This window comes from Bufo gargarizans, chromosome 2 (genome assembly GCF_014858855.1).
Source record: "Bufo gargarizans isolate SCDJY-AF-19 chromosome 2, ASM1485885v1, whole genome shotgun sequence".
NCBI lineage: Eukaryota > Metazoa > Chordata > Amphibia > Anura > Bufonidae > Bufo > Bufo gargarizans.
This window is the reverse complement of record NC_058081.1, coordinates 520,659,801-520,682,353: the sequence shown is the minus strand read 5'-3', so window position 1 is coordinate 520,682,353 and position 22,553 is coordinate 520,659,801. Positions and strand designations below refer to the sequence as shown.

The following is a 22,553-nucleotide window of genomic DNA, read 5'->3' as shown; positions in this document are numbered from 1 at the left end:
GTATTGTCAGCATACATTAACCGTCTGTTAGGTGGCATGATGGCATTCTCACTGCTGTCGCAGTGTTTACGTACGCATTACACCCTTCTGGGGGGGGGATGATGACACCTCCCACAGAGTACAGAACTCGTTAATATGCAAGTTCCTGCTAGGTGCGTTACCCCCTTCGATGGGTGATGTATTGCACGACCTCGGGGTACAGTACTTACTGGATATGTTACTCCCGATCGTAGGTAAAGCGTTTGCACTGCCACTGGGTGCAGTGTTTGCCGTCGGTTTTTCCCCCTCCATTGAGTGGGTACTTACACTTCCGTAGCTTGCGGTTCTGACTATCGCTACCCCCTTCCCTACCGGGGGTTTGCGCTTCCGTTGGTTGCTATTCCACCTCCCATTTGCCATCACATACTTCCTATGGCAGTTCCCTCTACAAACGATCCAGTAACGGGGGAATCGCTATGCATCTTTGCATGCTGTATTTCAGCTACGCCACGACTCTAGATGCCTTGGTTCCCTTCACAGGTGGTCCGTGGCAACAGTCGGTACCGCTGGTGCCTGATATTCTCCATCTAGTGGCATATGGATACTGCCACTGGAGACTATGGATACCCCCATTTTGTATCCCTCTTTTCTTCATGCACCCTTTGGAGACACAAGAATGTGGCCTTTGTGCTCTCAGGGGAGTCACCCACTCTTATGTGTCCTAGAGACTCCCCATCCCCATGAGCCTCCACCGTTCAGGTCAGTCACACTGCACAGAGTACTGTGATCAAGATCCAGCAAGCAGAGTATTCCACCGACTCCGGATGCTGAGTCCACCACTCATCCTTATCTAGATGAGGGCGTTATGCTGGCAATCTGCAGTGGCTACTACAACGGCTTCTCCTTCGCAGGGTAGTCTTCACGCTAGGGCCAGATGCTCCTAATCGCTGTAGCGAGACAGCCCCCCCTCAGGTAGGGGTTCTACCCTGGTACTAATTCGGCAGTTGCTCCTGTTCAGCGCCCTTGTCAGGTGGAGGGGTTAGGGTTGGCTCTACTGACTGGGCCAGCTTGATACCAGAACTTCTCCTGGATGTTCTCAGGCCGTCCCCTCATGTCCACGCTGGCGGAGCATACGGTAGCCCCTACCGCACGAGGGGTGTTTGAGTCTCCGCTACATGCGAAGGCTCCTTCTGCACAGTTCTTTCGTCAGGCAGCGGATTCCTCTACCATGAGAATCAGTGACCTCTACGGTGTGGTCTACTCCTCGGCTGGAGTATGGCGTGTGCATTACTCTTGGGGCTTCCCTGGTAGGGCCTCCCCTTCTGGCGGTGTGTCGCATCTCCACTAGACGCTGTGGAGCCCCCGTCTCACATGGGAATGGGCTTTAGTTCTGGCCTCTTTCTGGTTTTCTACCAATAAGGGTACGTGGCTCTGACAACTGTTGTCCTTCTGCCACATCCAATCCATATCCATATGTTTGAGAAAGGCTCTTGATGTGAGCCGTAACGCGTCAGAGTATTGTATGTGACCAAAAAAGACATCATCTTTTGTTGAAGGCTATAGTGAGTGCCGGTCTTTCTTCATTATTGTTGGCTATTGTCCTTCTGTCGTAGGCTCGGGTGTGGCGATGGTGTAATTACAATGGCTGATCGGCACCTACCTTTTGAGTGCGTTCTACTGGGTAGATCAGTCCCTACGGCACTCGTCTGCTCTAGATTGCCGTTCTAAGCGGGACCTGGATCTAGTAGTCATACTGTGTCGCCAGTGGTGCTACCTCTCTTCAGATGTCAGTGATATCACCTCAAGTCAATGGTGGTTGTTCTTTCACTGCTCATTCCGGGGGTGGACTGAGAGTCTTCCCAAGACGGGTTGAGCGGGTGTATGTTACGACGTCCCCTGTTAGTAGGAGTTTCGTTCCTGGTACGGATCACACGTTTCCTTTCCGGTCTCCCCTCGTGGTGGATAACTGATCTCCTTATCCTCCTGTCTAGCTGACCAGTAGCCATGGGTTGTACGACTCTGGGAGCCCATCCCTATTTATTTTATTTTTTTTTTCGGGCCCAGGGTTCCTCGGGTATGGTGAAGGCGTTGGACGTTGTGGTCGAACTTCACCCGGCAAGAGTATTTCTCTCATCTTTGTTCCACTCGTCTGCCCTTCCAGGCAGCGTTACTGTTTTGTTGAAATATGGTCAGTGACGGGGCTCCCATCACTGGCGGTGCTCACATTGGCTTTTATTTTACTTACTTTTCCCATGTGGTATTGATACTTTGGCCGGCAGTGGGGCACGCCTGGCTCAGGCGTTTGTTTCCTAGTGATTCTCAGGCAGCTTCTCTTACTAGAGATCTCACCACCAGCCTCTCTGGCTATGAGGGCGTTGGTCTACCAATATTCCGCTCCCTAGGGGCTGTTCTCTGGACCAGAGGTGAATCCTAAGGACTTGGCTTTTTAGTTCTGCTTCCACAGCTGCGGCCAGGAGCCAGCTGTTTGGTGGCATTGTTTATTATTTTTTTCTCTGAATTGTTACGCCTTCTTGTACGTACTTTTTTTCTTTAAGTATGAACATAGGGCGGTGTTCCGTCCAAGGTCCTCTTTTTTCGCAGAAGGTGGTCGCCTTTCCACGCCTCACGGACATGGGTTTCTCTTCTTTCTCCCTCGTAGTACACGGACCGAGCTCTCAATCAGCCATGTGATTTGGCCTCTGGGTTTGCTTGTCCTTGTCTGGCGCCTACAGCCCTAAGGACTTCTACCAATTCTTATCCTGGGGTCCTTGTCAAGGCTGACGGCCTCCAAAGGATGTTTTCCGGATAGATCCGTTCAACAGTTGCTCGGGCATTCCGCCCTCGGGTGGGCAACGCCCAGCTGAGTCTTGGCCCACCCGACCAGCGGTCGGCGATTCTCGGGTCCATCTCCTCGTGCAGTAGCTTCCAGAGTGGAAGGCAGTGTCTTGGTCTTCCGGGCACACGTTCGTCAAGTCTTACCGGGTGCCTTCCTAGGCACCGGCGGATACTGTTCCAGGCAGCAAATTCTTGCAGGCGACAGTGAGTTACGCATCCTCAAGGACGTTTTTTCTCCAGGGGCATGTGATTTTTTTCCCTCCCCGTGGACTGCTTTAGGACGTCCCACGGTCCTGTGTCCCCCAATGATACCAGCGAGAAAACGAGATTTTTGTGAAACTCACCTGTAAAATCTCTTTCTCGCGTGGTTCATTGGGGGACACAGCTCCCACCCAGTGATTTCTGTTTGCCGTGATTGTTGGCGGTTGTGGAGCCACTATGGCCCCAGTTCTGGTTTGATCCGACTGGCATTGGTCAGTTGTTGGTTGTTTACCGTATGGTTATTTTCTCCTACTCCTATTGCTTGGGCACAAACTGATATGCTCTCTCCAGGCTGGAGGGGGTATAGCCTGCAGGGGAGGAGTTATCACTTTTCAGCCTAGTGTCGCCTCCTAGTGGCAGCAGCAAGCTATACCCACGGTCCTGTGTCCCCCAATGAACCACGCGAGAAAGAGATTTTACAGGTGAGTTTCACAAAAATCTCGTTTTTCTGCACGTGATTGGAGGTGTCATATCGATCAGAGCACCAACCATTATTTCTGTGTCCGTTGTGCCACCCTTTCCCATATTTACCCATTAATAAAAATTGCTGCCTATACCACTGTCCCCGTCTGAATGAATTGATGCATAGTTATGTGGGGAGAGTCAAAAAACTTTTTCTAACAGACCATCTCCATGAACAGCTCTCAGTACACAGGGAATGATTGATGGCATTCTCTATATAATTGTATATACACAGCTTTGTGTCATTGTCAGGGGTGGCCTTAAAGAGGTTATCCCATGACTAATGTAAAAAATTAAATCGTACATCATATATTACATGCCACCCTCCTTCTAACAAAGCTAGAACCAGCCCTGTACCTCACATGGATCCAGAGATCTCCCCATTCATTGTTCTGCTACATTTATATCAAGCTGACAGCTCAACGGGAGTCCAAGAGAAGATACGAGCAGCACTTCTGCTTGCAGCGGTGCGGTGCGCGCGTCCAGGGAAGAAGATCCACAGATAATTGTATAGTAAGGACCGGCACTCGCTATGGTAGTGATATCAAATGAATTTAATGGTCACATACAAGAGGTAAATGTGACGCGTTTCGGCTATTAGAAGCCTTTGTCAAACATGTTTGACAAAGGCTTCTAATAGCCGAAACGTGTCACATTTACCTCTTGTATGCGACCATTTGATATCACTACCTTAGCTCAACGGGAGTGTCTTTTCTGCTGCAGCTAAGGGGGCGTGTCTATAGTCTCCCTATCACAGCTCAGAAGGCAGTTGTAGGATGAAACTGAGCATGTGCGGCCTTCTCAGAGAGCAGGAGAAAGAAATAAGAAAAAGAACAAACAGAAGGTGCCGCTACACAGATACATTTTATTGAATAACTCAGTGGCAATGCTAAATTTTTAATTACATGCAATTACAAAAATATTTAGATCCAGGTGCTGGTTTGAAAATTGTAGAATATTTTTCGTAGGACAACCCCTTTAAGTTAGAAAAAGCAGAGATATAAATGTATAAAATACAAGTTTCATTGATTCTTTCCCCACAAAACTATATATCAATTTGCTCAGCTCCTCCTGCTCTATAACATGCTGCTTGCAGATTGTGCTGCATTACACAGTGACAGGTTCCCATTAAACCAGACACAATGTCTTCTAGGGTCAGCTCATCTGAATGTGATGATACCTTTCACTTAACGATCCATTGATTTATTCTGATCATATTGATTAATCCATATGCAAATGAGCAGTTAAATGCACCAGGCCCAAGCTACTGTGTGCACTCTTGCCCCTCCTGCTACCCCTCAGCCCATCCATCTCCTTCGTGACTGACAGGACCAGGATCCTGCATAGTCATATTGACTGGCCCTGTTAGTCAAGAAGGAGAGGAGCTTGCAGAGAAAGGTAGAGATGTAAGGGTGCACTTTTTCTCTAGAATGCTTTACACTTGGCAGTGGATCGGTAAGTGAAAAGTATCATTACATTCAGCTGAGCTAGCCTTACAAGACATTGTGCCTGGTGTATCAGTGAATTTCCTGCTGACAGATTCACTTTAAAGGGAACCTGTCACCGGGATTTTGTGTATAGAGCTGAGGACATGGGTTGTTAGATGGCCGCTAGCACATCTGCAATACCCAGTCCCCATAGCTCTGTGTGCTTTTATTGTGTAAATAAAAAGAACTGATACATATGCAAATTAACCTGAGATGAGTCCTGTATGTGAGAGGATAAGGGACAGGACTCATCTCAGGTTAATATGCATATGTATCAAATCAGTTTTTTTACACAATAAAAGCATACGGAGCTATGGGAACTGGATATTGCGGATGTGCTAGCAGCCATCTAGCAACCCATGTCCTCAGCTCTATACCCAAAATCCTGGTGACAGGTTCCCTTTAAAGGGACACTTCCATTAGACAGGGGTATTTTTTTTTTAAACTTAGTGTTCATTTATTTAAGAGTTTTTGTTGATTCTCCTTCTAAAATATTGTTTTCTCTATAACTAAAGACCTACTATTTAAATAGGTAATCCATTGTCAGTCTTGTGCTGCTGTGAGAGGAAAAAGTTATCCGAAAGATAATCCTCACGATAATAATAGGTGTAGAGTTAGGTTGCTGTTTGGGCCCTATTAGACCGCATTATGTTTCACCAAAACGCTTGTTCTTGATAAATAGCCTGTATAATTGAGCAACCAATTAGTGTAATGTATGATGCTCTTATTGAGTGACTACAGGGATGCACTCTCTGGCTGCAGTGGTGATCTGACAGAAAAAGTTAGAGAACGTGTCGCCATGAAGGCAGCATGTTATAGGGCAGGAGGATATATAGTTTTATGGGAAAAGATTAAGCATTTTTTTTTAGCTCAGTTGCCAACATGTGCTGATGGCCTTCTCTGTATATTCAGTGATCTCTGAACCTTTACCCATAATACTATATATCAGTGTGCTCTGCTCTGTAACATTCTGCCTGCAGATTTCATTACATTTCCTTCAAAGTAGCCCTCCCACAAAAATGTTTATTCCCCAACGCGTTTGAAAGGTACATGATGTAAACTGTAGGGAAGGTAATCTTCTTACCAGTGACTGTATATATCAGTTATAACCTCCCCTCTGATCCTCAGCTGTGTCAAGTGATCAACACTCTGATCTCTAACTAACACAGGACAGGAAGTCAGTTACTTCTCTATCCATTCCTATGAGAGGGACATTGAGGATCCCATAGGAATACATAGAGAAACTGGCTTCCTGTCCACATATAAGATGCTGTGTTATTTGGAGAGTCAGAGTGCTGCTCACAGGGCACAGCTGAGGATCAGAAGGGAGGGGATAACTCACAAATACATTACATAAACTGTTGTGACTGTATCTAACAGGTCAGAGAGTAAAAAATTTTGTGGGAGTGCTTCTTTAACCCCTTCAGTACCGAGTCACTTTTCGCCTTAAAGGGGTTCTACAGTTTGTTTTAACTGATCTATCCTCTTGGATAGATTATCAGCATCTGACCGGCGGGGGTCGGACACCCGCCGTTCAGCTATTTGAGAAGGCTGCGGCGCTGCTGGAGCGCCGCTGCCTTCTCAAACAGCTACCTCCTAAACCTCATAAAATAGTTATCAAATCAACATTCTCCATATATTTTGCCTTATGTTGGTAAAATTTTGTAAATTAGAACATTAGAAGGCTTAGTTTAGAAGTTATTTTTAAAAATTTTAGCCAAAATTTCCAAAACCATTTTTTAAGCACCAAAACGTGATTTTGAGGGGCTTATGTAATGCAAACCACCCATAAATGACCTCATTTTAGAAACTACACTCCTCAAATTATTAAAAACTTATGTCACAAACTTTGTTTACCCTTGAGGTGTTCCACAAGAATTAAAGGAAAATGGAAGTGAAATTTCATGTTAATACATTTTTTCTTGCAACACAGCAAGGGTTAACAGCAACATAAACAATATATATTACACTGATTCTGCAGTTTACAGAAATACCTGATATGTGGCGGTAAACTGCTCTATGGATACATGGCACTGGTCAGAAGGAAAGGAGCGCCATATGGATTTTGGAGGCAGATTTCGCTAGAATGGTTTTTAGGGCACCATTTTGTATTTGAAGAGACCCTGACTTACCCCTACAGTGGAAACCCTCAAAAAGTGACCCCATTTTGGAAACTACACCCGTTAAAGAATATATTAAGGGAGGTACTGAGCACTTTGAAGCCTAAGCGTTTTATGGAATTTGGAAACACTTGGCTATAAAAATGAAAAGTTTCATTTCTTCCAATAAAATGTTGCTTTAGCCCCAAATTTTTCATTTCCACAAGGGGTAACAGGAGAAAAAGCACCCCATAATTTTTTACCCATTTTCTCCTTAATATGGCAACACCCCAAAAGTGGTGGTAAACTGTTGTGGGGGCTCATGGCAGGGAGCGCCATATGGCTTTTGCAGTGCAGATTTTGATGGATTGGTTTATGGGTGCCATTGGTTTTTATTTTTTAAGTGATTGTCTTATGTAGGGGCTCATTTTTTGCAGGATGAGGTGACAGTTTGATTTGTACCATTTTAGGGTACATAAGACTTTTTGATCACTTCGTATTAAACTTTTTGTAAGTCAAGGTGAAAAAAAATGGCTGTTTTGGCATAGGTTTTTAAATTTATTTTACAGCATTCACCTGAGGGGGCACATAATGTGATATTTTTATAGAGCAGGTTGTTACGGACACGGCTATACCCAATATGTCTATAATTTTAGTTAAGTTTTACACAGTGAAATCATTTTTGAACAGAATAAAATCTTGCTTTTGTGTTCCTATTTTCTGAGAGCCCTATTTATTAATCTTTTGGGGCGATTGTCTTAGGTAGGGGCTCATTTTTTGTGGGATGAGATGACTGGTACCATTTTGGGGTACATAAAACTTTTTGATCACTTGGTATTTCACTTTTTGTGAGGCAATGTGACCAGAAAATTGCTTTTGTGACACTGTTTTAATTTTTTTTACGGCATTAACCTGACAGGGTGGATCATGTGATATTTTTTATAGATCTGGTCGATACAGATGCGGCGAAAACTAATATGGCTACTTTTCTTTTTTTTTTCCGAATTAAAAAAATATATATATATATTATTATTTATTTGGGGAAAAGGACATTATATGTTTTTTTTTTTTACTTGAAACTTAAATTTATTTATTTTTTTTCACCTTTTTTTTGTCCCACTCTGGGACTTCAACTTTTGGGGTCTGATCCCCTTTACAATGCATTACAATACTTCTGTATTGTAATGCACTGGCTGTAAGCGTATTACACACTGTGTAATGCACTTACAGCTTCCTGCCTGTGAGATCCAGGGGGCTGGATCTCACAGGCTGTCACAGAAGGCAGCCACGATGCCTAAGGAAGGCATCGGGTCCCCGTCACAGCAGCGCTGGGAACCGATGGCCACCCCGCACCCGGCAGGATACCGCACATGCCACGGTCAGGGCTGACCGTGGCAGTGCAAGGGTTAGTGCCGGCGCATACAGCAGGGGTCAGGCTATCAGTGACTGCCGAACATGCTGATCATACATGTACGGCGCTGGTATCCTACCGGTTAAGGGTGCCTGTTTGCCATGCTAGATGTCCAAAAAAGAGAACCTTAAAGAGCCAGGGCGAGAAGTAAAATGCATGGAGTGACTTCAGAAATGATGTAATAAAAATGTTGATGGAAATGTCCCTATAAGTTAAAGGCAAATTGCCTGGACCCTTATCTAGGCTGCCTGATTGGCACGTCATGCAGCCAGGGGACTGTATACGGACTGGCACTACGATGTATAGCTCTGATGGTAACCAAGAAGCATCTTGACGCTGTTGTGTTCCCATTAACTTCTTCTAAACCTTTAGTGCTTTATTTCCTGGGAGAGTGCAAGATGACAATGCGCTCTCTCACTTCTTGATACGCTAGCTATTCATACAATAGCGGAGTTTGCTTAAGGAGTTTTTCCTAACCTTTATAGTTTACATATCACACAAAAGCAGATTTCCTTCAGCTTGGATATCATCTTAAAGGGGTTGTCTCACTTCAGCAAATGGCATTTATCATGTAGACAGAGTAATTACAAGACACTTAGGTTTGCCAGTTTCCTATATTGATGACCTGTCCCCTATGACCCAGAACTGTGTAATAATTGCTTCTCCTTTACACACCACCTGCTTCTCCACATTGAAGTGAATGGGGACGCCATACTAATTACACCTACTCACTGCTGCAATGTCAACGGCAAGCAGGTAAACAGTGAACAGAAGGCGCGCTGCTTTCACTTCAAAGAGCTGAATGGGTGCCGGGAGTCAGACCACCACTAATCTGATATTGATGACCTATCCGGAGGATAGATCATCATTATAAGAAACTGGACAACCCCTTTACTAATGTATTGTTTTTATCCATATTGCCTCCTTTGCTGGCTTGATTCATTTTTCCATCACATTATACACTGTTCATTTCTATGGTTACAACCGCCCTGCAGTCCATCATTGGCCGTGCTTGCACACTATAGGAAAGAGCACCGACTAGGGCTGTAACGATTCATCGATGTAATCGAGGCAAAAAAATCCTCGATGCAGTTTCCCTGCATCGAGGATTTGTTTAAATTACGTGACCACGGAGCGTGAGTGAAGTGAAGCTTCTCACTTTACCGCTCCGTGGCCTCCCGACTTGGCACCGCGCTGCACTGGCCAGGGCCTTGGGTGCACACATGGTCAGCGCGCTGGCTGACGATGTGTGTGACTTCAGGTCCCTCCCAGTGCATGCTGGAATGAAGAGGGGTCTCCTGCGGACTCCATGTGTCAGCGCACGCCGCACTGCCAGGAAAGGTAAGTATATAGTTAGCGGCAGGGGGCACCTGTGATTTGACACGGAGGGGCTGATCTGATGGGAGTGGGGGGACATGGTGGGCGGCATGGAGGCATTGGGGAAGAGGGACATCTTGGCAATCTGAATGGCATGGAGGGGCTGATGGCAGTGCCATCATGGGGGCACTGGGGGACATGGCATGGAGGGGCTGATCTGATGGCTCTGGAGAGTGGGGGACATCGCAATGGATGGCATGGGGGTCTGGCTCTGATTTGCAGCAAGGGAGGGTCTGATTGCGGGCTTGCAGCATGGGGGGACTGATTTGAGGTGCAGGCTGACTGACTTGGGAGGGGGTCTTATCAAAATGCTATGTCACTGTGCAGCATTTTTTTGTCCGAATCCCCATTACAGTTAATGGGCATCCAGCTATGCAGCCAGTGAACTTTGGCAGTCATTTCTTCCACCAGAACAAACTGCCGAAGTTCACAACATGACTTGGATACACATTCTGGCAGGGAAACAGCCTGCTGGAGTATACCGTATTGGGTATAGCCGGATACAACCAGCTATATGCTCTCATTGACTATAATGTGCTCCAAGGCCATCTGGCCATGTTCCGGCATACATGACGGGTATCGAGCAAAGTTTTTTTTTTTTTATTATTATTATTTATTTTTTTGGTCCGGCCAAAACCCAGCTTGCATGCTGTAACAAGGCCAGACCCCATTACAGTCTATCGCTGCAGTATCCAGCTATACCCGATGGTACATTCTGGCTGTTCTTCTGACAGAATGTATATCGCAGCTGTGAAAGAAGCCTCATGTGTGTGCAATTATGTGCTATACCACTGTGAAAAATAAAAATATTGTTTTTATAAAGAAATACGTTATTTCAAAAAGATTTTTCTTATTAGAGTACTCTATTAAAGGGGTTGTCCAGGTTCAGAGCTGAACCCGGACATACCCTTATTTTCACCCCGGCAGCCCTCCTGAGCCTGGCATCGGAGCATCTCATGCTCCGATGCGCTCCTGTGCCCTGCGCTAGATCGCGCAGGGCACAGGCTCTTGTGTTTTCAATAACACACTGCCGGGCGGTAACTTCCGCCCAGCAGTGTGTTCGGTGACGTCACCGGCTCTGAGGGGCGGGCTTTAGCTCTGCCCTAGCCGTTTTACTGGCTAGGGCAGAGCCAAATCCCGCCCATCAGTGCCGGTGACGTCACCGGGGTTCCTGTCAGCCCCATGGAGAGCCCGGTACGTCACCGGAACTCTGAAAAATGCCTTTGCCCTGCGCGATTTAGCGCAGGGCAAAGGAGAGCATCGGAGCATGAACTGCTCCGATGCTCATGTCAGGGGGGCTGCTGGGGTGAAAATGGAGGGCTGTCCAGGTTCAGCTCTGAACCTGGACAACCCCTTTAATCGTAAAAATAATCAATAGAATACGCGATTACTAAAATAATCATTTACTGCAGCCCTAGCACCGACCTATGTGCACTTTCGCAGTCCCTGCCACCAGAGAGCTGTGCAAGCTTGGCCAGCCTGCTGGATTGTACTCCTGGATATGATCAGTGTATAATGTGATGGAAAAATTAATCCAGTCAGCAAAGGAGGCAATATAGACAATCGCAATACATTAGTAAGTGCCTTGTATTAACTTTATATGATAAATGTAATTTACTGAAGTGACACAGCCCCTTTTTAAAGCTTGTATAATTCCAAAAGATATGTCATCAGAATGTGGTATATTATTTAAGGGCTGTTATCATGACGGGTCTGCTGACCTATTGCTCCAAATGGCACAAAAAGACTTAGTGGGGAAATTATTAGGACAATTTCTAGCTAACACATTTAGGCATTTTCTATTCAAGGGTATCATGTCCTGTCGGCGCCGGGCCAGTGCCCTCTTGTAGGGTGTATTGGGGCTTGTGTGGATGCCTTCAATTGGGCTTAGGTCTCACCCTAGGTACATTTATAGGGAGTTGCAGAACAACTGCCTTGAAACATGAGACTTATTCTTCGTCACGCTTCCAGTTCTGGTAAGGGAGTGTCAGCCACTCAGGCATTTCTGCTGAGATTATCCATGTAAACTATACTTACAATGCCCCAGTAATGCATGAGATTACGAAATAAATTTAAGTGTAACCTCACCATAAAGCTACAGTCTATGTGCATGCTAACCATCTTAAGTTTGTGAGTACAATAAAACCCTGTTACCTTTAAGATATCGAGGGTATTGCACAATCTTTTCTGTTCCTTTATGAAGGTATCTTGACCCGGTGTTGGAATCAGCAGTTGGTGGCTCATGACGGGATCTGAGGACCAGCAGGAGGCGTATAACAGTTTCCCTGTATGAGAAATACGTACCTGTGACTGTTGCTTCTGAAAGCTGGATGCGATTTCAGTTCCCCATCCTTATAGGATTCCATTTGAACGACTGACATAGATCACTGACATATAGCACGGTTCCCGCACCCATTGTTTAATGGGCTAATATTAACCTGCATTCATGTGATCCCAAATGAGGGCATGAGGTCCAACTGTAGACACATTGCAGCTCATTTGTCTTTGGCAGGGTGCAAAATGACCCTTTCCCCATACATGTTCTCGTCCAGGTTTTTAATCACACCTTGTTGTTCCAGGAACGTTCAGATAAAGTGGCCAAACGGCTGCAGCTCATGACTCAGAGATACGAGGCTCTGGAAAAAAGGCGTAACATGGAGGTAGAAGGCTTCAAGACAGACATCAAGCTGCTCAGACAGAAGCTGCGGGACGTAGAGAAGCAGCTCTTTAAGGTAAGTTAAATGCTAGTCGAAATAAAATGTTGTGTGTAGGTACTGTTGGTATGCAGAGATCTACCTTTGATTTCTTGGAAAGGGAAATGGCTGGGTGACAGCTGCCATCCATATCAGCTGCTTCCTAGTCACCCAAGAGCTCCTCCCAATTACCACTCATGGTCAGATAACCTGCCCTTTTGATCCCTCTCATGAGTGCAGAGTTTTGCCTAATCATTCTCTCACCAGAATCTGAAGCATAATTTGATATTAGTGAGCCAAGATGTGCAGTGGTGATAAACTGGGCAAATCACCCCCACCCCAATGGTTTCAGTGTGGACAACACAGCTATATGTAGTTCAATAGGGAAATCATAAAAAAATAAACCTTGCATGTTGTTGGATGTGCTAGTTGATGTACTCACTGAGGACGGCCACCGTACTACAGGGGTGCAGGGTCCCTTTAAAAATCCATTCTGTGCTACTCTTGAGGAAGCAAACTTTAAAATCTCGCTCTTCAGGTCACTCTGAACATCGGACCAGACCAGGATCTCGCTATCCTCGGTGCGGTACGGCAGGGAAACAAGCGAACCCACAAAATCCAAGGAGAATTGCGGAACTTGAAAGCCAAGATCTATGGACTAGAAAATGAGCTGAGGATTGGATAAGCTGAACTTCTCTCAAGGACTCTTCATCTTCTTCTTTTTTTTTCCTTTTCTTTTAATGAACCAGGAGTGTTTTTTATCACAGGACAAAGGTCAGAGCGCAAGGAATTACAAGTGTGAATTACAGTTGACCTGCAGAAGGCAAATTGACTGCTGTGAATGTGTGATACTTTATTTATAAGATATAATTTGGTAAAGCAATAGTATGTAAAGTGCGTGGCGCTATTGATTCATTGCAAACTGATTAAAGAGTGTTTTATTGTGGGCACTAACATGGCTGATGTTAATGTCTGGAAGTGCAGATAGGAACACATGTAGGTTTATTACCCCATGCAAGGAGTATGTGCCTCTATAGAATGTACCTAGAGGAGACCTGATACTTCAGCCATATGGTTAGAAATGTCGGAAGGTAAGAGTCTTCCTTAGCAGACTAACCTGCTATCACATAGCCAAAGGTAAGCTACATGCCATCCATTAGGCACACCGTAGTCTGCTACGTAGGAGGATGTAGTGATGCACTTCCCTGAGCCGGACGTACTTTTGTCATAAAGTTGTTTACTTTCATTGACATCAACTGATCTTCAAACAATGGTAAGAAAGGGTCTGTTTTTGTAATATTTTAATATATATGTTGCGAACCATATCAGACAGAAATGTGATTTGCTTTGCTTTGTAGTTGGTGTTTTTTTTTTTTATTGTGGCAGTTGTGTCTGTGGTTACCGTTTCTCTTTTATGGCTGTGTGGCTACAGCTAATGACGCGAAACGAGGTTTGCTTCACCTACTATGCCTGCTGGAACATGCACCAGAATACTTGTAATAAATGTTAATTTTATTAATTTGAGGAAAATACTATTTTTTTCCGGTGATATATTTCATACAGATACTGGAAAACTTACCTAGAGACTGGAAGCATTTGGTTATGATTTCAAGGGACCCGTGTAAAAAAAAGTCCTAGCAGACCAGTCTGAACGATGCACACCCTCCACAGATGTGATATGCTTATTGGACAGGAGATTACTGATGTTGTTTGAGGCATTTGTCTATGGTTACAGACTGCTATGTGGTTACAGATAATGACCACCAGATGACGCTGTAACACACAACTCAATGCAAATAAATTAATTGAAGTTTTACAGTATAGATCTCCAAAAATGCATCTAAGAAAGAACAGCTCTCAACCTGGTGGTCCTGGCCATTCTGTAAATTTAAAGGGGTTGTCAGGAGAAAATTTTTGCTCAGAATGACATAAATTAAAATAGAAAAATGGACACTCATCTCAGATTCCCCAGCTCCCATTTTGGTGCTTACAGGGTCCCTTCTTGGACGCTTCTGACACACAGGAAATATACACCTAGCCAAGTAACTGCACCAACCAGATGGCAATTTTATCAGCTTGTAAGATAATACTATTGACATGAGTGAAACAGAAATTTACCAGCATGTGACTGGCGAGGATGTAGAAATATTACAGCTCTGCTGCTCTGTAGGGTGAAACAAAGCAAACATTGTTACAGTGTAATGAAAACATTAAGTCAACAAATAAGCCTGAAAAAAATATTTAAAAAAATAAATAAAATAACAGCTAGGGCAAAAAAACTAGAAGTGATGTATTTCATCTAAAAACATGTGGGATCATTTATTAAGCTGAAGCTGCGACTTCTCCCCGCTCACGCCAGGTCTAAAAAAGTAGACTGGGAAGGGGACGAGCCGAGAAGCCCATCTCATTTACCATTTTCTACGCCTGTTGCATGTGCAGAAAAAGGTCTAAATGTAAGACAGCTAGGAAGCTAGTTTTTAAAAAAAAAAAACAGAACTGAACTGCATATTCTAGATGAGGCCGCACCAAAGCTTTGTAAAGTGGTAATATTACATCCCTGCCTTGCGAGTCCATGCCTCGTTTAATGCATGACAATATCCTGGTGGCCTTAGAAGCAACTGATTGACATTGTATGCTGTAATTTAATCTACCATCCACAAGCACACCCAAATCCTTCTCTATAAGTGACTCTCCCAGTGCTACATCACCTAGAGATTATTACTACCAAGATGCAGAACTTTATATTTGTCCACATTGAACCTCATTTGCCAAGTTGATGCCCGATCACTCAAGTCAGCTTGTAGTATATGGACATCTTCTATACACTGTACAGTTCTACATAGCTTAGTGTCATCTGAAAAAATAGATATGGTGCTATTAATCCCGTCCTCAATATCATTAATAAATAAATAAATTAAATAATAAAAGGGCCCAGCACTGAACCTTGGGGTACACCACTTATAACCCAGGATCATTCTGAATAGGAATCATTGACCACAACTCTTTGGACACGGTCCTTCAGCCAGTTTTCAATCCAATTACAAACTATACTTTCCAAGCCAATAGACCTTACTTTACTTATTAAGCGTCTATGAGGGACAGTATCAAAAGCCTTTGCTAAATCCAGAAACACTACACCCACTGCCACCCCTCTGTCCAGGCTACTACTCACCTCCTCATAAAAACAAATCAGGTTAGTCTGACAACTTCTGTCCTTGGTAAACCCATGCTGGTTATCACTTATAATATTATTTACAGTCACATACTCCTGTATATAGTCCCTTAAGAGTCCTTCAAACATTTTTCCCACAACAGAAGTTAAACTAACTGATCTATAATTACCTGTGGAGGACCTTGATCCTTTTTTGAATATGGGCACAACGTTTGCCTTGCGCCAATCACTTGGCATTGTACCAGTACCTAGAGAATTCTTAAAAAATATAAACAGGGGCACAGCAATGACTGAACTGAGCTCTTTAAGAACTCTTGGGTGTAATCCATCTGGACCTGGAGCCTTGTTCACATTTACCCTATTTAACTTCTCTTGGACCATATCTACAGTTAGCCAATTGAGTATATTACTGGATGTACTAACAGCCCCGGCACCACAGATATTAGCTTCTTTCTCTTCTTTTGTATATATAGAGTTAAAAAATCTATTTAGGAACTGTGCCTTTTCCTTATCTTCAGTGACCCCCCCCCCCTCTTTACCATTATTTAGTGGACCTACCTGCTCAGACCTAGTTTTTTAAATTGATATAATTAAATTTTTTGGGATTTATTTTTGCTCTCTTTTGCCACCTGCTGTTCGTTTTGTATTTTTGCTCATTTTATCTCCTTTTTACAGATTTTATTAAGCCCTTTGTAATCTTCATAGGCTACAGCTGACCCCTCAGATTTGTATTTAAATTATTTCTGTCTTTTATTGCCCTTTTTACAGTAGCTGTAAGCCATTGGGGGTTTAATTTTAGCCGTTTATACTTGTTACCTAAAGGGATAATTTTTTAGTGCAATTACTCAATGTGGATTTAAAGCTCTCCCATTTATTCTCCGTATTATTATGTGACAGTAGCTGCTCCCAGTCTTTGCCCTAAAATTCTGCCCTCAACCCAGCGAAATGTGCCTTTTTAAAATTCAGTGTCTTTGCTCTGCCTGACAGAGTTTGCCTCTTATAGCTTAGGGGGAATATCATTATATTGTGGTCACTATTACCCAGTGTTTCTCGAACAGTAACATTACCAACAAGCTCCGCATCATTAGAAATTACCAGATCCAACAGAGCATCACCCCTAGTGGGAGCTTCTACAAACTGGCCCATAAAGTGGTCCTGCAGCAAGTTTAGGAATTTTCTCCCCTTTGCGGTTGAGGCAGAACCATAACCCCAGTTCAGTGGCGTGCCTAGGGTATTTGGCACCCGGGGAGGGTACTTTCTCTGGCACCCCCCTTCCCCCTGCCGAAACCATAAGAAACTTTATTTTTACATTTAAATATACTGAAATATTTATTTTGTTTGAAATAACATTTTTTTATCGCTAGTACGTTGAAAATTGCTGGTAAATGAAAATTTAAGGGGAATGTCACCATGAAAATACAATGTAAGCTTGGTATTACACATTTTGTGAGGGAAGGTGAAGAAAAAACTGCAGTTTTTGCACAGCTTTTTTTTTTATTATACAGGTTTACTTGACGGGCGGATCATGTTGTATTTTTATAGAGCGGGCTGGAGTTTTCACTGATGCCGGTGCACCCTGCCCTGAGAGCCGGACCCGTGCCACTGATCGGACCAGCACAGCTCCTGCACCTGCCCGATCAGCCCACCATACCTGTACAGCGCTGGGACTTAAGTCACGTCCTGCAGCGCCGTATCAGTACGGCACTGGAATCCTACAGGTTAATAAGCCTGGTCCTTTCCCATCCATATTTGGGCTCCTTATAAATTTCTGCCCTGGCACTGGCTGGCAGCAGCCTTGCGACTCCTCAACACCCCTCCCCCATTGAAAATAAATAGCAGCAAGGCCCTTAACTGAAAAAATACCTCTCTAGTCTGTCTAGTCTGCTGCCTCTTGCCTGCACTGTTGTGCCACTGTGACTGTCTGCACCACTACTAACTGCCACACACCACAGTGCTTTTTGCAGGCTCAGCTCGGCGGCAGTGTATCTGCAGACACACATTGACACACACAACACTGGTGAGGTGGTCACGTCACTAGAAAGCACAGGCCGCACAGCACAGCCGTTTTCTTTCTCAGGAGCACTGGAGCAAACGGCTACAAGAAAGATGGGAGCTTTTCCCGCCTGGAAGGTGAGCGGCGGCGAGATAGGCTTATCAGAGCACGCATGCAGGGGCGGATTAAGTATATCATAGGCTGGGGGGTGTTTACCCATCTTGGGCCTCCTCTGTCCATTTGCCCCGACCGTCCCCTCTTTCGCGTTGTGCCCCATGTTTATTTTTTTTCTGGTAAATATTAAAGAAAACTATGCCAGGTATATTAGTGTCGTTGCCCATTACCCCTGAGGATACCAGGGATCTGGCAAACATTATGGGGGCAGTGTATAAAGTGATTTTAGAGGACTGCTATTACCAGTGCTGACATTAAACCATATAATCAATGCGATGAATCAATGAAAAGGAAGCAATAGAGGGACAGATGGTGACAGTGCACAGAACCACATCCCTGGTGCAAGAGTGAACACAGAATAATACACTACGATAGCTCGCCGGTGTTTAGTGGTCGGAGGACTTTTAATGAAATAGAGTGGAATTATTATTACAGATTATAGGATAAATGTAAATTGGGGGCTATCAGCCGTGGGGGGGGGGGGTGCAGTTTTTATTTAGGAGAATCTAATACCCTTCATTTATCTAGGTCAGATTTGTTGAATTGATGTCTATCGTATAACACCCCCCAGCCCCTCATAGTGTATAGCATACTATACGCTACAGTATAGTAGAAGTGTAATACCTCACAGTATGCATTAAAGCACCCTATAGTATACAGTACCCCACAGTATTAAATATAAAGTATAGTGCCCCACAGTATGCAATACATAATATAACATCCCATGGTATACAGTATAGCACCCCTCACAGGGCTCCAGGTGGCGACCAAAATGGTCGCCAATGCAACTTAGAATTGCAAAATGGTGACAAGACTTTGTAGTCTTGTCGCCATTTGCGCCTAGACCCTCCGCTGCTCTGCTTTTTTAACACACGAGTTGAACTGACATGGACGCGCTGCTGTCAGTGCGTGCCATGTTCTCCTCAACAGCACAGCGGAGAAGGAAACAGTCCCTCCCCCTGTGCTGCTGCTGCCACCAATTTACTGATATCAGGGAGGAGGAGGTGAGGGGCTGTAGCCACTGCGCCACCAATGAATATAGTTTATGCCTGAATACAAAAGCAGGCTGTGGGTGCCGGCCATATCCCATACCCGGCACCCAGCCTCTATGACTGCGCGCTACGATCCGCCGCAATTAACCCCAACCTAATCATTGGTGGCAGTGGCCACAGGGTCCCCTTCCCTCCTCCTCATTGGTGGCAGTGGCAGCTTCTGATCGGAGCCCCAGCAGTGTAATCCTGGGGCTCCGATCGGTTACCATGGCAGCCAGGACGCTACTGAAGCCCTGGCTGCCATGGTAAGCTCCCTGCTGTGTGCACAAAGCACAGGGCAGCAGGGAGAGTGTGAAGTCCTGTTCACCCTAATAGAGCTCTATTAGGGTGACTAGGATAAGGAAAGAAAATATCCCAAGTTCTAGCCCCTAAGGGGGCTAATAGTTAGTAAATAAAAAGTAAAAAAAAAAAAAAACACCAAAATAATAAAAGTTTAAAATCGCCCCCTTTCCCAATTTTGCATGTAAAATATATAAACAATAAAAAATAAACATATTACATATCGCCACGCCCGAAAAAGTGTGAACTATTAAAATATTTAAATTTTTTTCCAGTGAACGCCCTAACAGGAAAAAGAAAACGTGCAATTTGGCTTTTTTTAGTCACCTTGTCCCGACAAAAATTAGGATCGCACTGTTCTATTATGGTCCAGAGGTTCCATAAAATGCAGAATGCACGCGGCTTTTTTGGTGTTTTATTTTTTTCGCATGGTATCAAGTATCGCAGTACTTTTTTATGGTATTGAAATGTAATCAAAATTTGGGTATCATGACAACCCTAGGCAAGACATGTCTTTTTTTTTATTTTTATTATACCATAATTATATGCATTTTAAATTTGACGACTAAAAATGTAATTTTTAGGTTGGGAGCCAATGGCTCCTTGATATTTTTTTTAGACTGGAGCGCTGCCACAGTATACAGTAGAGCAGTATAGAACCCCACAATATATAGCACCCCACACTATACAGTAGAGCAGTATAGCACCTCACTCTGTACAGCACCCCACAGTATACAATAGCTTACAGTATAATAGCATAACAGCCCCTGTGGCCTTTTCCGTATGTAAAAGTATAGCTGACAGCCTGCCCCCGGGGCGGTCCCCCGCCCCCCCATACCTAGGCACTCCACTGCCCCAGTCAATATCTGGGAAGTTAAAAATCTCCCATTATGACCACTATACCAGCCTGTGCCACCCGCTCTATTTGGTTATACATTTGCGTTTCTATCTCTTCTGTAATCTATAGATTACACCAAGTATTATTTTTTCAGTGTTTATATCCCTTTGAACTTCCACCCATAAGGTTTCCACATCCTCACCCACAATTGCCTTTTTCACACTTGTCTTCAGATCACCCCTCACATACAGGCACACGCCACCTCCTTTTCTATTGACCCTATGTTTCCTAAATAGTGTAAAACCCTCAATATTAACAGCCCAGTCATGCGAAGAGTCCAACCATGTCTCAGCCACACCAACTACATCTGTGTCTTCTTCTAGTACCATAGCCTCCAGCTCCCCCATTTTTACAGCTAGACTTCAGGCATTTGTGAAAATACATTTTAAATTACTATTACCTGTAATGTGAATATCCCAGATTTTTTAGGTTACCTTGGTTAATTTTTGTATGTAACAGGTTCTTGTTACCAGCAGTTCTATTTTTCATAAATGTATAGTTATGCCCAGTCTTCTCCCTATTTTCCTTGCTAACCCCAGCCCCCACTAAATCCCCACTGTCCCCTCCTATAACCCACTCTCCATCTACCCCCTTATTAGTATGTAGTCCACCCCCCACCAGATCCTAGTTTAAAATCTCCTCCAGCCATCTATCCATTTTTTCTCCAGGGAAGTTTCAACCTCCCCATTAGGGTCCATTCACACGTCCGTTGTTTCCTTCCTGATCTGTTCCGTTTTTTGCTGAACAGATCTGGACCCATTCATTTTCAATGGGTCCTGAAAAAAAATCTGACATTGTGCTGTCCGTTTTTTTTCAGGACCCATTGAAAATGAATGGGTCCAGATCTGTTCAGCAAAAAACGGAACAGATCAGGAAACAAACAACGGACATGTGAATGGACCCTTAAGGTGCAGCCCGTCCCTACTGTAGAGCCTGTAACCGACCGAGAAGTCGGCCCAGTTCTCCATGAACCCAAACCCTTCCTTCCTGCACCAGCTTCTGAGCCACTTATTTAACTCCCTAAGCTCCCGTGTCTCTCTTGTGACGCTTGTGCCATTGGTAGTAATTCTGAAAACACTACCTTGGAGGTCCTGGACTTGAGCTTCTCACCTAGTTCCCTAAAATTGTTTTTAAGGACTTTCCATCTCCCACTGACTTTGTCATTGGTGCCAATGTGTACCATGAACGCCGGGTCTTCTCCAGCCCCACCCAGCAATCCGATCCGCAATATGCCGAACCCGAGCCCCCGGCAGACAACACCCTGGCATTCACGGTCTCGACGACAGATGACCTTGTCTGTCCGCCTAATAATAGAGTCCCCTACCACCAGCATCTGCCTGACCTATGCTGTACTCCTTTTCCCATCCTTCCTGCAGCGGTCATCCTCCTGGTTGCTAGGAGAAACGCCTACTGCTGTGTTGCTGTCCCTGGGCTTTCATCCCTAATATCAGCCAAACAGGCATATTTACTAGGGCATGCCAGCTCAGGACTAGCCTCCCTGGCACTTTTCCCTCTACCCCTTCTTCCTACATTAACCCAACTGCTCACCTGATATTCCTGATCTTGCCCTTCTCCTCCCACCTCCATTTCACTGACCCCAGTCAGTACCTGCACAGTGAGGTCTAAGCCTCTCTCCATGTCTGCAATGTCCCTAAGTATTTCAAGCTGCTTATTTAGATCCATGATCTGGGCTTCCAAATATGCAGTTAGTAAGAGCCTGCGTCGGTGCTCTCTTGTACTTTATATCTTTTCAGGATCCAAACCTACTAGTTGGGGTTAGGGTAGGTGGGGATTTTTCTTTTTTTCTTTGGGGAGGGGGGATTTTCGCTATACTGGGGACTTTGATTCCTGTGGTGCCCTTTTATTTTCTTTTTTCCTTTAATTTTTTGCTGCCTCATTTGAACTAAGTGCAGAACTTCAGCACTATCTGCTGTGGGATATATCGCAAATTACGATTTTCTTTAGGATGTTCTTGTTCTTAGCAATATGGATGTGTCACTTGGCATTTGCTTATTGTGGGTTGAATATTTGCATGGTGTGTGGGTATGGGTTGTGGGGATGGCGCCCCTCGGATCCAACTCCCTGATTATGGCCCTCTCTCCTGCAGATATGCACTTTTCTGATGTTTTAAAATGCTGGTGTGGAATGTCCAGAGATTGGGATATCTGCTTAAGCGCAATCTGGCGTTCTCTTTCTTACAACGCTACTCTCCTCATGTGGTGTGTCTCCTGGAGACACACCTATTACCGCAGCAGTCATGGTCTCTCTGTAAACGATGGGTAGGTTTGCTGCATCATTCCTATCATACTAGCCACTGCCGTGGAGTCTAAGCGTTGGTCAGGAGATCGATTAGATTGCAGATGGAATCGGATCCGGAGGGA

At 44.5% G+C, this 22,553-nt stretch overlaps 1 protein-coding gene across 1 annotated transcript in view; it reads left to right on the top strand.

Annotated features, from left to right (window-relative positions):
* CCDC77 (coiled-coil domain containing 77) overlaps positions 1 to 14,103 on the top strand; it is a 44,066-nt gene extending 29,963 nt beyond the window's left edge. Inside the window, exons 11-12 of the mRNA XM_044281391.1 lie at positions 12,491 to 12,643; positions 13,143 to 14,103. Of these exons, the coding sequence (XP_044137326.1) occupies positions 12,491 to 12,643; positions 13,143 to 13,289 (300 nt within the window). The 3' untranslated portion in view covers positions 13,290 to 14,103. The remainder of the gene's footprint in view (positions 1 to 12,490; positions 12,644 to 13,142) is intronic.
* Positions 14,104 to 22,553: the final 8,450 nt, after the last annotated feature.